Source organism: Rhincodon typus, chromosome 8, assembly GCF_021869965.1.
Source record: "Rhincodon typus isolate 14 chromosome 8, sRhiTyp1.1, whole genome shotgun sequence".
In the NCBI taxonomy this organism is placed as follows: Eukaryota; Metazoa; Chordata; class Chondrichthyes; order Orectolobiformes; family Rhincodontidae; genus Rhincodon; species Rhincodon typus.
The window spans coordinates 40,374,107-40,391,774 of record NC_063339.1 but is presented as its reverse complement, the minus strand read 5'-3'; the positions used below and the strand labels follow the sequence as shown (position 1 = coordinate 40,391,774).

Genomic DNA, 17,668 nt, shown 5'->3' with positions numbered 1-17,668 from the left:
TCCAGCATCGCAGTTCCTACTATCTCTTCCATAAAGCTAATTGTTTAAAAAAGGTGCATTAAAAACTGAAATGAAAACTGTTGCTAATGATGGGTGATAAGGAATCGAGGTGCTGTACCAGAAAATACTATACAGAAGACAGAAGTAAGCTGAAAAGTTGATAAAGCTGAGATTTCTTGTCATTACCAACAAATCAGAATCACTGCTTCTTTTTCTGTTTCCCCACAGTGTCTTCACATTTCAATGAAAATTCAAAATGATAGCATTTGGATCTGAACATTATGAAAAGGTAATTTGTTATGGTACAGTAACAAAAAGATTGAAAAAAGGCAAGACAAGAACATTCAGCAGGTAGGAATAGCTTGTAGGCTATGTCCATTCAAATACTTTGCTCTCATTTAGACACTTTGGTGTACAGCAATGGCATGAACTGTGGTATGGGATACAAGGCATTGGTTACTTTCTACAGCAATACTTGTGTTTTCATCTTCAAACGATCAATGGGTCCAGAATGTAAGGAATAGGTACAACTGACAGGCTCTATCATTGGGAAAAGCATTTTGCAACATAGATGTCACTTGCCTAAGTTTGAAGCATAAAGTTTTTTTGCAAATGTGCAAGATGTTTACTGACTATAGAAAGCAAAAAGCAATACACTGGAATGATCTAAATATCTTTTTCCCCCATACTTCCTCCCTCATCATTAGGCTATTTTTAACTTTGCTATTGAGTGCAAGGTCAAGATTGAAGGAACTAATTTAGACAAAAAATTACATCTGAAACAGCACAAATGTTTATTATAAACTTCATAAAACAATTAATATTTGGTTGCTGCTTTAATCAGGAACCACCAATATACAACCTGATTTATTGCAGATCAGACAGTTGCATTGCAAATCCAGTAGCATTCTCCACCTTAACTATTGCCTTTGATTTTTGTAGATCAGAGATTAATAGTTGCAAAAACATCAAAGTAATACTTGAATTTGCATAGTGCCTTTGATGACCTCAGGATGGCCCAAAAGCACTTTTCAGCCAGAGAACTTCATTCTGAGGTACAGTAACTATGGAACTATAAGACAATGCCACTAAACTATTGCTGGAAAAACTCAGGTCCAGCAGTCTCTGTGGAGAGAAAAACAAAGTTACCATTCAGAATCCAGAATGACTACTTCCTAATTACAAGTCTTTTGGAACAGGAGTTATACTGGACTTGTATCTTTTTCTCTCCACAGAAACAACCAGACCCAAGAGTTCCTCCAGCACTTTATTTCTATTCAGATTCCCAACAGCTGCAGTTGTTTTGCAAGGGGATAACATTCCACCACACACCTGACTTGTGCCTTGGTAGCAGTGGATAAAGAGACTTCGGGAAGGCAGAAGGCAAGCCACTCAGGATTCATAGCTTCTGATCTAATGTGGTAGCTGCAATATTTATATGGCTAGTTCAATTCCATTTATGGTCAATAATAACACCCAGGTCATTGATAGTGGAGGGGAATGCAGAAATGGTGCTGCCATTGAATGTCAAGGGGCAAAAGTAAGATATAATTTTGGAGATGGTCTGGTCTGACACTCGTATGGCACAAACGTTACTTGCCACTTGTCAGTTCAAATCTGGAAACTGTCCACGTCTTGCTACATTTGAACATGAATTGCTTCACCTCACACGTCTTCAACCCTGATTCCCATTAACTCTAGTTTTGCAGGAAACCCTTAATGCCAGACTGATAAATGTGGCCTTGATGTTTAGGACAGACACTGTCACTTCCCTGCTCGAATTCAGCTATTTTGTCCATGTTTAGACCAAGCCAGTAACAAGGTCAGGAGTTGAATGCTCCTAGTGGAACCCAAACTGAGCATCAGTAAGCAGGTTATCAATGCTTGATAACCTTGATGGCACCTTCTATCACTTTACTAATGAACCAAAGCAGACTGATGGTCCGCTAACTGACCAGGTTCAATTCATTCTACTTTATCTGTACAGGACATATCCGGACAACTTTCTACATTGTCAGGTAGATTTCAGTATTGTAGGTCTACTGGAACAGCTTGGCTAGGGATATGGCAAGTTCTGAAGCATGCATTCAGTACTATTGTTGGAATTTTGTCAGGGCTCCATAGTCTTTCCACTATTCAGTGCCTCCAGCTATTTCTTTATATCACGTTGACTGAATCAGATTGGCATAAATGATGCTGGCAACCTGGGAGGTGGTTGAGATAGCTCATTCGCTCATCACTTCTGGTTAAAGATTGCTGTAGTTGCTTCAACCTCATCTTTTGCACGGATGTTTTGGGCTCCCCCATCGAGGACGGGGATATTTGTGGAGACACCTGCTCCAACAAGTTGCTTAATTGTCCACACCATTCACGACTGAATGCGGCAGAACTTAAATCTGATCCGACAGTTGTGGAATCGCTTAGCTCTATCTAGTCACTTGTTTTTTGTGCTACTTGGCATGCACATTGGCCTGTTTTGTAGCTCTACCAAGTCAAGACCTCATTTTTAAGTATAGCCAGTGTTGCTTCTGGTATGCTTTCTTTCATTCTTCGTTGACCCAAGGTCGATGCCCTGCTTGATGGTAATGCAAGAATGGGAAACACACCAGGTCAGAGGGCTGCACATTGTTTTGGAGTATCATTCTGTTGCTAATGGCCCACAGCACCTCATGATGCCCACTTGATTTGGAGACAGTGTAGCAACCTATTGCAGCAAAATCTAGCTATGGAAACCAATGTAAGTCACTAAAATGAGAAAAAAAAAACGTGATCCCAAAACAAAGTGAAAGAAATGCTCGCCATTCGCCAGTCCTTTTTTCAGTCTCAAATCATCAAAAGCTGGGTATCATTAGGTATAAGATAACGTACTTCTTCTGTTATGCTTTTCAGCAAAACGTACATAATTGCAAGAATTGTTATACAGTACTTGTATCTAAAGCCATAGACAGCCATTAAAGATTTAATTTGCAAGCTAACTTTTAAGCGTGTGCCTTATATCAAACCCGACATTATGTTAGCCAAGCCATTCGGAGAACTCCTTTCAAATATTACTTTGATATACACCTAAACTATTGCAGAGAGAGGATGGAACATCTCAGCCAAAGTCAGAATGCAACATCTGAACACTGCACTGGAATGTCAACTTACATTGAATTCAAACTATGGGGAGTAGGGTTAAACCTTCAACCTCTGCTTCACAAGTAAGAATGCTAATAAGTTCAGCTGACATGCAGCCTTGCTGAGGAACCATTTGGTATGTTCCCCTCATTCTGTTATTTAACAGACCATTTGAGTGTTTAACAATTTCCAGATTGTAAAGTAACAGGCATTCCAGACACTGGTCAACTGCAACACTGCAGATTTGGATTGAAATACATGAAAGCAGCTGTAAGGGATGTACTCGACAAATAGCAAGCTCAAGCTTCAAATGTGGAACTGACAAATTGAGAGAGTCACAGTATGTTGTAGACAGAAAGCAACTCCTGAATCATTGACCAATTTTGCTATGTCTTCATCTTTAGCGTGCAGATCATTAACAAATAAATCACAGTAGAACAATAACACACTGGTCTAACTTTTAGTATCAGGGTGCAACTCAGGAGAGCCCCAAAGCAACTAACGTAATGAAACACTTTTCAGAGAACAATTGAAAGGTTGTTTATTATACGAGTGAGCTGGTTGATGTGCAGTAAGTCTGGAAACACTAACTAGGGAATCCTTTACTTCAAATGAATGGCATCACCCTGCTATATCAAGAAGACCGGATGACTGAATAAAGTTCCTAAATTGAACGTGTTATTGGAATTACAGAAAAGGAGAGAGATCAAATATGTAAATCATGGGCATTAATAGAAACTTAATTATAAGTGGAACAAATATCAATACCATCCTTTAAGGTTCTGACACAGTAAAGCACACAATACCCTCATCAAGCCGGCGGTGTAGTTCAACCAGGATACTTGAATATGGCCATTAAAGACGACAGTGGGGAAAAGATAGTCATTAAACATTCTAAGCTGCAACATCATGCCAATTACCAAAAATAGTTAAACCAGAGCCATAAAAGTTTAAAATTAGAAGATGCTCATTTTGACTTTAGTCATTTAAAATTGACACAGATCAAGCATAGAAATGCTAAAAGCCGTATCATGAATCTGAACCAGTAACCCTACAGCTAACTTAATTATAAGTCTGATTTTCAGAATATGGCCCTGATTTACTTCAAAAGGAAGAGCCCTTTAATATGCCTCCATGGATGCAAAGATGCAGTGCACATTACTGGACAGACATTCTGAAACTAAAGTGAATACAAAGAGGTTGAAGTAGTTTCCCCTAAAGAATAAAATGATTGCAGTGACAGGACTGCCAATAACTTCAAGCTTAATTTAATACATTGCAGTAGAGTTTCTTATGGTATCATTTGAAAGATGGCTACAAGAATCTAAACTAAGTACAAATAATGATGGTGCATTGTTGCACCCTGTAACAAAACAGTAGCAAAATTACAAACCAAAAAATAACTAAACTCTCCATGTTATCTTTGGAAAACCCCATACCTGCCCCCAAATGGTAATCTTTGACAGAAACCTTACCTACTGGAAGTCTGCTTTGCCCCTGTGGTAAACGTGGAAAAGGATCAGGATTGCGATCATAATATCTATAGTCGTCGCAGAAACGCTCGGCTACATGCCGTCGTCTTTGTCCATCTTCATAATACGGTTCAGGATAATAGTAACGGGTAGAAGGCTGGACAGCATCACCATTTTCAGAGGAATTAATTTCAGCCAGAAAGGATTGTGACGAGACACCATATTCTCTAGGAACTTCAGATAGATTACGCATGATGTAGGAAGGTCCTGAAGGCCTGCTGCTTTCACGTCTAACAATTTCATGTGCAGGCCTTTGGACTGGACCTCGCACAAAACTTTGGTTTCGGGAAACAAGATCAATTGAGGGATAAACAGAAGTTCCTGGCTCCACTAAAACATCAATCCGCCTTGGAATGGTTGGCCCATGGCGAATAAATGAAGGCATTAAATCTGTAATTAAAAGCCAGACAAGCATTACACAATAGTTTATAGATCTTAAGTACACGAATACAAAATATTTTCAGTGCCATTTTCAACATAAGGGGAGGGGATGGCCTAGTGGTATTATTGCCAGACTGTCAATCCAGAAACCTGTTCTGGGGATCAAAGTTCAAATCCTGCCATGGCAGACGGTGAAATTTGAATTCAATTAAAAAAACAGAATTAGGAGTTTAATGATGACCATGAATCCATTGTCGATTGTTGGAAAAACCTTTTGGTTTACTGCTGTCTTTTAGTGAAGAAAACTGCCATCCTTACCTGGTCTGGACTACATTTGACTCCAGACCCACAGTGGTGTGGCTGACTCTTAAGTGCCCTTTAGGATGGGCAACAAATGCTGGCCTAGCCAACAATTCCCTCATCACATGCATGAATAAATAAAAAATAACGCAGCTGCTTGCAGAGTTTAAAAGAGGTTATGTTACTGTTGAGTATATTGAATTATATTTAGTTATTTCTAGAAAACCAGGTATTGAAGTCCTCAGCAAAATTATAGAGTAGGAAATAGTACTTGCCTTGAAATTAATCAACTTCAATGGCAAAACTAAATTCTCTGGTGACCCATATTTACATTTAGTTAAAAGCATTGAGTACCTGACTCATGATTCACATGCTTGATAATATAACTTTTAGTTTTCAGAATTAAAACTAATTCTAGAAACAGTGAATTACCTGATTGAGGTAACTGATAAGCAACCCTAATAAGCAACTTTATAACTAAGGCTTCACTCTAAATCATTCTTTGTATGGCTATATGGAATGATTTTGGGATGTCCCAAAATGGAAATGCAAATAAATGCAATTTAAACAAACTTGGAGTTAATCGGTTAAAAGCTGACCTGGATTTATCTTCCAAGGTCAGAGGTCATGTTGATAAAAACAGGAGTAGTGGATGATCCATCTCTAAGCTTGTGATGTAGCCAGGACATTCAGAGAAAGGAAAATTATATCTTTTAAAAATATGTAGTACTTGTTCATGATTAAAGAGTTGTGCAAAGGTAGAATTCTTTGTTCACATTTCTGTTTCAGGACATCCCAAAATTATTCTGTATAGCGCAGAATGATTTAGGGTGCAGCCTTAGTTATAAGGTTCTGCATGTGCATGTTTACTGACAGAAGCATGCATTTCACTTAGGGTTTTGAGGTAAGAGCAGTTAGAAAATTTGCTATAGTTTTCACTAGAAGATATCTACAGTGGTTCTCAGAATTGTTGCAGAAACCAGAACATTTTGTCAATTAGGTTGGAAAGAATTGCTTCAAAACTTTGGGAGAAAATTGGTAAAAAGGAGTCTTGGGTATCTCCAAAGTCAAGACAAAGAGCTAAGAAATCTACAAATTTGGAGGTCTTGAAAAGGTCTGAGAACTGTTTAGCCAAAAACTAAAAATGATCTATTTGTTTCTATTAAAGGGATAAAGGATATGAGAAAGTAGAAGAAACCAGATTTGAGTTGAATGAAATTTTTAAAAAAAAATTAGCTAAATGGTGCAAGGTTGCAGAGCTGAGGGTTAAGTCTCTTTGGAATTCCCCTCAAAAAAGGCAGTGGATGCAGAATCCTTAAATATTAAGGCAGAAGTAGATACAGTCCTGATTACCAAGGTGATCAAAGACTATTAGGAGTATGCAAGAATGTAGAGTTGAGGTTAAAGTCAGATCAGCCATGTTGTTATTGAATGGTGGAGCAGGTTCAAACAGCCAAGAGGCCTACATATGTACAAGTCTACATGGTTTTCAAGTGACAAAAAGATCAGTATCTCAAGTCAGAGGTTATTACACCTAATAAATGTTTGGCAAGTATAAATTTAACAAGGTACCAGAACAACAATATTTAACAAAACAGTTATTACTAATTATCTCGGTTACATTTCCATAGCAAGTCAAAATTAATTTGAATTGCTTCATAACTAAGAAATAAATCAACTTGAAATTCAATCACACCATGAAAAGACTGTGCGCGCGTATGCAGAAAGTTGAGATAAATCCCATCCACAACCTACAGTACTGTTGCAAGCTTCTACAGATCCCAAGGATTACATTCTTTGTTTTGTTTATATTAGAAATGCATCTGTTAGTTTACTTAATTGGTTTCTCTGAATAATTCATATTTTATGCTGTGATAGTAGGTTTTGTTTCTGTAATGCCTAAGGAGCTTTTAATTCATCAAAGTTTTTCAGGCTTAACTGCTCCTGCTAGAAGCAAAATGAACCAAATGAACTTGGTACAGGTTCCTTTAGGGTTGGGCGAGAGAGGAAGCTCTTTATGGTGTACAATTAAATTGTACTACTGGAGAAGGAATCAATTGTGGTGAGCGAGCTTCCAAAATGAGTCTCGGTACATCTGCAGTTCCAGGCAAATTGCCATACTTGCAATTAGTGTAAGTTGTTAACCGTAATATTGCAGCTATGCTTCACTCCTACTAGAGCAGATAGATGGTGGTCAGTTAGTTCAGTTGTCCAGACGCTGGTTCGTGATGCCAACAATATGCATTCAATTGCTGCACTGACTGAGGTGACTTTGCCCCAGGCATGGTTACTCATGTTAAACCTCCAGTTGTCTCTCTCTAAATCAGAGAGCAGCCCTATGGTTTTAAAAAAAACTTTACCTTTTACCAGATAGATCCAACAGAACTAAGCTTCAATTGCAAAACTGGTAACTGGAGGTCTCCAGGAAGACATACAATTCTTCAAGCTACAAACTCTCTGGCAGTTGTCTACTATTGAAGGATAAAATTAGTACAATTTAGAGAGTGTGGTACATGATCTTAAGCTTTGATCACAGTTTATTATAAGAGTTAATATTGAAGTTCTGCCTGCAAGCTTCTTACCTACTACAATTCTTAGCATATAGCACAGCTCTCTTTGCCAAAACTCCTTTCTTTTCCTGCTCTAGATGGATCACCAGAATAGTTACTTGAAATTCAAATTACTGCAGAATCTGCAAAACTGTAGGGGAAGGGGGTGGTTAAGCGGAAGAGGTGCTCATGTTGAATTCTGCAAGCCCTTCAAAGATTCTTAAGATGGCAAGGTAAAATGCATCTAATAAGCATAAAGATACAAACTAGCTCTTCTGAAGGAGCTACAATGGTGATTACTTTCATTATGTCAGACTCTAAAACTGAGGCAAGTGTATTGGGTGTTCATCGTTGTGTATAATCAGACAGAATGCTGATGAGCCAAGTTGGATCTTCAGAATGCACAGGTACCTCATGACTTGGGAAATTTCACATCACTCATGTTGTCTGCCTGGCCTTCAGACGCTGTGCCTTCAACAACCTCAGCCCCATTCTCTAGAAATTCTCCTTCTAACTCTTGTCTCTTTACTTTCTTTCTCCTTCAAAACCATTAAGATTAATTTTCAAAAACTTTTAATTGCTCAAATTTCTTACCATGATTCAGCAGCCACACCTTATAACGCCTGCAAAACATCATTGGATACTTCTCTACATGAATATCTACAAGACCAGTTGGGTCAACAGGAATGAGTTTCATACTTTGGGTTAGCACTTTATGCAGAACAGAAAGGTCATAAACTCCCAAAGACAAATGACTGGTATGACTAATTCTGAACTATATCTTATTCTGCACACAAGTATGCTTTAAATTGAAAAAAAAACACACCAGGGTCCACTGGAGTGAGAGACTGCAATTTAGCGGTTGCTTGATAATTAACAGCTGCAAATATGTCTGTCATGGAAGGTAGAAAAATATTTGCACTTTGCACATGAATAGATCAAAAGAACTACTTTCATCAAAGAAAACTGTGTTTTTTGCATAAGATAATGGTTGCAAAATCTTACCCCAGTTCCAACAGAAATCTAATACGAGACTACAAAACATGTTAAAACACTGAAGTGATAAGTATCTAGAAAGTTTAGCTTTTAAGATCTAAAAGTTTAGTTCAAGCTATTTAGAACAAAGAGCTACTGGCCAGAGTCACTTACTGCATGCAATTTCATAAAGGGATATCAAAATGTAGGGATTCAAAAATAAACAGCAACTGCAGCTGTAAATACAACTTCAAATTCAAAGTTCTACATTTGCCAGTCTTACACAAAAAAAATCATCTTGTGCCAATTAACTCATTTGCCAGACTACTAGTATTAATACAAATCATTTTACCTAATCTCCGATATACTATCCGCTGAATTTTGCTGAACTATATTTTGGAGGTGTATAAACTAGAAATCTGAAAACAAATGGATCAATAAATAGTGAGGTCACCACTATCTGCCTGGTGTGGATGTTGAAGTTGCAAGGCTGTGCAAAGTTGTGAAAGAAGATGGAGAATTACCAATAAAGCAAGGAAGAAAAGTGATTTCAGCTTCATGTTACAATTACTAATTTGGGATGTTGTGTTTTCTTGCCAACATTTTAAAATGCTAGGAGTTGCCACTAAGTATTTATAGAATGACAAAAAAAACACCAAAACTGAATGCTGAGGCCTAGGTAATGTAATAGGAACTTGGGTCAAAATGTATTGAATTTAAATTAAAATAAACTTTAAAGTTAGTTTCAGCAATAGGACAATCAAACCACTAATAAAATTGTTGCAAAGTTCCGCTAGTTCAATAATGCCCTTTAGTGAGGGAAATCTGCAATCCCTACTGGTTTGGCCCACAGTAATGTGGTTGACTTTTAATTGCCTAACAAGGTAAAAAGGTCTACTCCTGCTCTTAATTCCTTTGTTTCGCTATTCATCTACTTTGTTAATCCCCTGCTGCTATGCCAGGCTGGATTCACCATTAGACAAACCTATACCTTCCCCCTAAAAGATCAAAAGGTATTCACCACTGCTTGATATGAACAGCAAATCTAGCTGCTATCCTCTTCCTCATCTTTCCAATCAGCAAACCCACCAGGATCTAATCTAACATCTTTGCCATTCTGATCCCTAGGCTGACTTTGCAGACTCTCCCTTACAGTCTCTTTCCATGTCCTGCCTGAGTTCAACTTGTCCACATTCAGATCATCTCCTGATCTCAAAATCCCATTCCTGTTATATTGTTGACCACCATTTTCCATTACTTACTCACATGCTTCATTATATTATACACAGCTCCAACCTCACTGTCTTCCCTCATTTCCAAACCTACCATTATTAAAACCCCACCTCAAAAAGCCTACCCTTGGACAGTAAATTAAAACAAAGAACAATTGATTCTAGAAACCAAACAAAAATAGAAATTGCTGGAGAAACACAGCAGGTCTGGCAGCATCTGTGGAGAGAAAGCAGAATTAACGCATTGACCCTTCTTCAGAGATTTTAGAGAAACTCAGCAGCCTTCTGATTTTCTTACCCTTAGTGTTCACATAAGTTGACACTCCTGCTCCTTTTTCTTCTTCAATGCTTCTGCCAAAATCAGTAACCAGCTTCTTTACAACACTATTTTTGAATCGCCTGCTACAGTACTAAAAACAATGCAAAGTACATCTGTGACTGTGTTGCACAATCACCTGTCAGCTCCTCAGATCCCATAGCGCTTTGGGCATTGTTGACCACACCATCTTGCTCTAATGCCTCTCCTTCACTATCCAGATAAGTGGGAATGCTTTTTACACTCTTATTTGATTCGTTGACTATCTCACCACTTTGCAATCTCTCCACTGCCAGATGTCTAACACGCCATCACAACTCTAAACCCCACCTGGCCACTATTCCAGGGTGAACGAAATTGTTGGCAAATTTGGCATCCTTTAAGTCCTGAACCGACTCTATATGCTCCCCATCAAAAGCCAATTACTTCATTCTTCGTAACATCACCCATCGATATTCCAGTCTCAAATTTACCACGGCTGAAACCCTCTTCTAGACTTGACTGGGGAGTCAAAAAAAAACTTTACAGTTTGGAGACCAGCAGGCAAAAACTAGTCGTCTGCTGAAAATAACGTGCCCCGATTTTGCAACTAAGAATCTTGATAGTTATTTGCTTTAAAAAAAAAGGCTCGTAACACTGTTGTACGAAACCTCAACAAGATTAAATACCATCAGAAGCTCCGCCCGACAATCCATACCTAACATCCCTTCCTCATTCATCACTATCCTCAACTAGGAAATAGCAAGTCTCATTAATAATTATCACCACAACAGTAATGGACCAATGCTTTACTTAAAAGACAAACAAACGTAAGATGCATCAAAACATTAAGAGTCTGGAGCCCCCGTAAAGGCGGGGGTGGTGGTGGTGGGGGACGGGGTCCGCTCAGGGAACTTCAAAACGGGCCCTGACCCAGCACTTACTCCTTAGTAGTGGAGACGTCTCCTTCTTCACGTACTTCCCCTGCACCTCAGGCGGTTTGGACGCTTCGTTTTTACTTTTCTTCCTCGATAACATCTCTTTAAAGAAGCGCTCCGCCCCTCTAACATGGCGGTACCCACATCCTAAGGGCGGCTCATCAGATCAGAGACAGAAGCGAAGTCCCAACCGGCCGGCCCGCCCGCAGAATGCTGGGAATACACCCGCTGGATGCTGGGAAGCGGGAGGGGTGGGGGCAAGGCTGGGCATGCGCAGTGCTCGCCAAGTTTTTTTTTCCCCGAGAGATAGTAGGAACTGCAGATGCTGGAGAATCCGAGACAACAAGGTGCAGGGCTGGATGAACACAGCAGGCCAAGCAGCATCATAGGAGCAGAGAGGCTGACGTTTCGGGCCTAGACCCTTCATCAGAAAAGGGGGAGGGGAAGGGGGTTTTGAAATAAATAGGGAGAGAGTGGGAGGCGGATAGAAGAGGGATAGAGGAGAGGATAGGTGGAGAGGAAACAAACAGGTCGAAGAGGCGGGGATGGAGCCAGTAAAGGTGAGTGTAGGTAGGGAGTTAGGAAGGGGATAGGTCAGTCCAGGGAGGACGGACAGGTCAAGGGGGCGGGATGAGGTTGGTCGGTAGGAGATGGAGGTGCGGCTTGAGGTGGGAGGAGGGGATAGGTGGGAGGAAGAACAGGTTAGGGAGGCAGGGATGAGCTGGACTGGTTTTGGGATGCGGTAGGGGGAGGGGAGATTTTGAAACTTGTGAAATCCACATTGATACCATTGGGCTGCAGGGTTCCCAAGCGGAATATGAGTTGCTGTTCCTGCAACCTTCGGGTGGCATCGTTGTGGCACTGCAGGAGGCCCAGGATGGACATGTTGTCTGAGGAATGGGAGGGGGAGTTGAAATGGTTCGCGACTGGGAGGTGCAGTTGTTTATTGCGAACCGAGCGTAGGTGTTCTGCAAAGCGGTCCCCGAGTCTCTGCTTGGTTTCCCCGATGTAGAGGAAGCCACACCGGGTACAGCGGATGCAGTATACCACATTGGCACATTATCAGGTTTAGGCAGAAGTGTGGGTTTGAATCAGATCATTCGTGATCTTATTGAATGACAGAGACTCTCACTTTCTCTGTTTGTATGTTAATATCCAGCTCCTAACCACTAGCACGATGCACTCATATCTGGTGTTATATTATTTGTAAAGAGCTGCGTTGTGAATACATATCCCAAGATGGTACATTTACTACTGCATTGCAGTCTAGTGATGAACAGCAACAGACAACCAGCCAAATGCAGGTTACCCAAAGGTGTTGGGATGTGGGGCTGAGGGGTGTGCTAAAAATTGAGAAAAATCACCAAAGTGAGGCAGAAACTCGGCATGTACATGGCATAAAGTGGATCTATTGAAAATTTCTTAACAAAATTGAAAAATACAAGCAGAACATGTGTCTTCAAGGAAACAGAACAGCTCATTTGGGATTCTCACCCCCTGAAATGGAAAAAAAGCCTGATTGAAAAGGACAAGCTCAAGATATTGTAGGCTGCGCTGCCAGAGCACATGAAGCCATCAGTAGACAAATGACGATGCTGACTATCTAAAAGGTGTGTCATTTAAGTCTGGTCTCCCTATTACTGGGAGGATATTATTAAGGTGGAGATAATTCAGAAGAGATTTGCCAAAATGTTGCCAGGAATGGATGGTTTGAGTTATAAAGAGAAGCTGGATAGACTGGGACTTTTTTCACTGGAGTGAAGGAGGTTGAGGGGTGACCTTATGGAGGTTCATAAAATTAACGAGGGTGTAGACAAGTTAAATGGCAGGTGTCTTTTCACTACGGTGGGGGACTTCAACACTAGAGAGCATATTTTTAAGGTGAGAAGAACAGCCCCCATTAATAGCTATTCACCCTACTAGACAGATCGTTATCCGCTCCTTTGTCTGTCCAACTGATCTTCAACATTTTCCTAGCTGCCATCAGTTCTGATGATGGCTCACTCACCCGAAATGTTAACTCTGATTTCTCTTCACACATGCTGCCAGACCCGCTGAGGTCTTCGAGCATTTTCTGTTTTTGATTTTGATTTAGAGCGTCCACAGTTCTTTCGGTTTTTATTAAGAGGAATCACTATCTTATTCCAGTATTGGAAGAGATCACGCCAGCACTGTCAGACACAAACAGAATATGCATGGGGAAACTTAAAAAGGAAATTAAGCGAGCAGAAAGGGGGCCAAGTCCCACTAGTGGTGGGAAAACTATTGGAAGTGATTCTGAGGGTATAATTAATCTGGAGTTGGAGTGGCAGGGATTATTCAAGAACAGTAAGTATGGTCTTGTTAAAGGGAGATAATGTTTGACCAGACTGATTGGATTTTTCGAAGAGGTGGCCAGTTGTGTAGATGAGGCAATGCATTCAATGTAGGCTTAAGCAAGTCTTTTGTTGAGGTCTCACATGGGAAACTGATTGCGAGGGTAAGAGCCCATGGAATCCAAGGAAATTTGGCTAATTGGATCCAGAATTGGCTGAGTGGCAGGATGGTCAAAGCCTGTGTCCAGTGGCATTTCGCAGTGATCAGTTTTGGGACCTTGTTGTTTGTGGTATATATAAATAATTTAAACTTGAACGTAGGAGGGTTGATTAGCAAGTTCATGGATGATATGAAAATTGGTGGATGGTAAATAGACAGGACGACATAGATGGCTGATCAGATGGGCTGATCAATGGCATATGGAATTCAATATAGATAAGTGTGAAGTGATGCTCTTGGGCAGGACAAACAGGTCAAGAGAATATATGATGAACGGTGGGACCCTGAGAAACACTGAGGATCACAGGGACTTTGGTACGCATGTCCCCAGGTCCCTCAAGGTAGTGGGACAGGTAAATAACATAGCTAAGAAGGCATATGGGATACTTGCCTTTGTTAGCCAAAGTACAAGAGCAAAGAGGTTATGCTGGATCGGTATAAAAAGTTGGTTGGGCCACACCACAACTAAAATATTGCATGCAGTTCTGGAATCCACATTATAGGAGGAATGTGATTGCACTGGAGAGAGTGCAGATGAAATTTACCAGGATGTTCAGTGCCATGCGTCGCCATATGCACACTCTTGACCTCTGTCTCCAACAGCACCGCTTCACACTGGTTCAGAGCTGCACTGCTCCCCAGTTCCACTTCATCCTCTGGCTCATTTGACCTGCTAACAAGAAACTTTTCTTTCCAGGCATCAGAGAACACAAGATGCAACAACTCAGAGATACCCACGACTCTCCAGAACGTTCCTCCTCTCTCTTTCCCTCTGACTCCATCCCCTCTCCAAACCCCACCTCCTGTCATGTGTTTATTATCCCTTTTGCCCTTCCATTCTCCATTACTGAATGTTCTGCACTCAGCAAAGGTCTCAGTTTTATCCCTCTGTGTCCCCACCTTAATGACTTCTGGGCACGACATGACATTGAACTCTTTTTCTGTCACCTTCACCTCTGTGCCTATTTATATGGGCAAGAGTCCTCTTCTCGTTCCACAGACCCCTTCGCCCACCTCCAACACTGTCCCTCCACTTGGACCCCTCCCTCTGGCTTTTTACCTGCACTCAACCCATTCATCAAGAACTGTTGATGTGACATTGGTCACCTCAATTTCTTTGTCTCCGCAACCATTCCAACCTATCTCCCCGTGAACTGACTGCAATTTGTGTTCTCAGATCTAACCCTGACTTTGTCATCAAGTCTGCTGACAAGGGTGGTACTGTTGTTGTCTGGGCTACTGACCTCAACATTGCGGAGGCTGCGTGCCAGCTCTCAAATACCTCCTCCTATCTCCCCTGGACCATGACCCCTCCATGGAACACCAGGCCATTGTGTCCACAATGGCCAGTTACCTCATTTCATCCAGTGATTTCCACCCCCCACCCACTGTTTCCAAGCTCATAGTCTCTCAACCCTGCACAGCTCACTTGTACCTCCTTTCCAATTCCACAAACAGGACTGCTGGGGCAGATGCATTGTTTATGCCTGCTCCTGCCCCACAGAACTCATTTCTTCCTATCTTGAATCAATTTTTTTCCCTTCCCCAGTCTCTTCAGCAATTCTTCTGATGTTTTACATCAGTTGCAGAATTTCCATGTCGCAGGCTCCAGCCGCCTCCTCTTGACCATGGACATGCAATTCCTTTACATGTCCATCCCACATCAGGATAGTCTCAGGGCTGTCTGCCTTGTCCTGGAAAAAAGGCCTGAACCATTCCCCATCCATCACCACCACCATCATCTGGCTGCCTGAGCTTGTCCTCATTCTGGACAACTCTTTTATATCCTCTCACTTTCTTAAGGTCAAAGGATGGTCATGAGTATCCACATGGGCCCCGGTTATGCCTGTCTCTTTGTGGGGTACATGGAACATTCCTTGTTCCAGTCCTATTCCAATGCCACCCACAACTCTTTCTCCAGTATATCGATGATATCATCAGTACTGCTTCCCTCTCTCATCCAGAATTGGTTTATCAATTTCGCTTCCAATTTCCACCCTGCTCTCACCTTCACCTGGTCCATCTCCGACTCCTACTTTCCCTTCTTCAATATCTCTATTTCCATGTTTGGGGATAGGCTGGCCACCAATATCCACTATAAAGCCACCAACTCACACAGTTGCCTTGACTAACATCCTCACATCCTGCTTCCTGTAAAGACTCTATTCCATTCTTTCAGTTCCTCCATCTCGCATCTGTTCTGATGATGCCAACTCCAAAATGTCCACCTTCTTCCTTAACTGAGGATTTCCCAGCAGCTTAGTTGACAGGGCTCTCAGCTGGGTCCTCCCTTTCTCCCACACTTCAGCCCTCACGCCCCTCTCTTCCCTCCCACAACAGCAATAGGGTCTGCCTTTTCCTCACCTACCATCCCACCAGCACCCACACCCAGCAAATAATTAGTCGCTATTTCAGCCAAACCTCCAGCAGGATGCCACCATCAGACACATATTACCCTACCTCCCCTTGCCAGCCTTCCGCAAGGACTGTTCACTCTGGGGTACGCTGGTCCAGTCCTCCTTCATTCCCAACACCTCCACACAGCGCCATGGCACCTTCCCCTGCAACCGGAGAAGGTGTAACACGTACCAGTTTATTACTCGTATCCAAGGGCCCAAACACATCTTCCAGGTGAGGCCAAAAATCACACGACACCAGGTTACAGCCCAACAAGTTTATTTGAGAATACTAGCTTTTTCTTCCTCAGTTGCAGTGTGGATGTGAAGGTATACAGACACAGAATGTATAAGACTGGCTGGATGACTGCCTCCTGTTGAATCTTTAATCAGTTAGAAAGTAGGTTTCTATTGATTGAAATGCAAGTCCCAGAATTTCTTTCAAGCCATTGCCCTTTGGACTTACGGTGATGAATCACTGAAACAACTACACAGTGATATCAACAAGTTTCATCCCACCCACCAGACGTACCATGGACTACTCTTTGGAATCAATAAATTCTGTGTCGGTATACCTCCTCTTCCACACTATACCTGAGGAACACTAGCTCTGAAAGCTGGTGTTTTCAAATAAACCCATTGGATTATAAGCCTGGTGTCATGTGATTTTTGACCTTGCCCACCCTCGTCCAACACCAGTACCTCCACATCATACCTTCCAGGTGAAGCAATGCTTTACTTGTACTTCGGTCAATCTAGTCTACTGCTTCACTGCTCCCAATGTGGTCTCCTCTACATTGGAGAAATGAAGCATAGACTGGGTGACTACTTTGCAGAACACCTACAATCCATCCACAGAAAAGACCCTGAGCTTCAACTTGCCTGCTACTTCAACACACCACCTTGTTCCCTGGTCAACGTCTCTGTCTCAGGCTTGCTGCAGTGCTCCAGCGAAGCTCAGTGCAAGCTTGAAGAATAGCACCTCATTTTCCACTTGGGCAATCTACAGTCTTCTGGGCTCAATATCGAGTTCAACAGTTTTAGGGCTTGAGGCATCTTCTCCCATGTGTTTACCCCAACCCCCACACACCAAGCCTTGTTATCACATGGTCTGCTATTACACACAACCCATTGTTAGCCATGAAAAGTCCCCATTAGCAACCATTCATTCTGCTAGGCTGACCATTAACCACTCCTTTGTCCGTTGAACTGTCCTTCTCTCTCTCTGGCTCTGTCTCCACCTATCATTTACTCTTTAAACCCTCCCTCCACTCTGTCTTCTGTATTAAAAAAAAACATTTTCCTAGCCACGATCAATTCTGAAGAAGGGTCACTGGACCCAAAAGTTAGCTCTGATTTCTCTCCACAGATGCTGCCAGACCAGTGGATTTGCAGCAATTTCTGCTTTTGTTTACCAG

At 41.6% G+C, this 17,668-nt stretch overlaps 1 protein-coding gene across 1 annotated transcript in view; it reads right to left on the bottom strand.

Annotated features, from left to right (window-relative positions):
* Positions 1–11,541, bottom strand: part of sav1 (salvador family WW domain containing protein 1) — a 22,102-nt gene extending 10,561 nt beyond the window's left edge. The window contains exons 1-2 of the mRNA XM_020514547.2: positions 11,326–11,541; positions 4,593–5,039 (exon numbers count right to left, since the gene is read on the bottom strand). Coding sequence (XP_020370136.1) covers positions 4,593–5,039; positions 11,326–11,419 — 541 coding nt within the window. The 5' untranslated portion in view covers positions 11,420–11,541. The remainder of the gene's footprint in view (positions 1–4,592; positions 5,040–11,325) is intronic.
* Between the last annotated feature and the right edge of the window lie 6,127 nt (positions 11,542–17,668).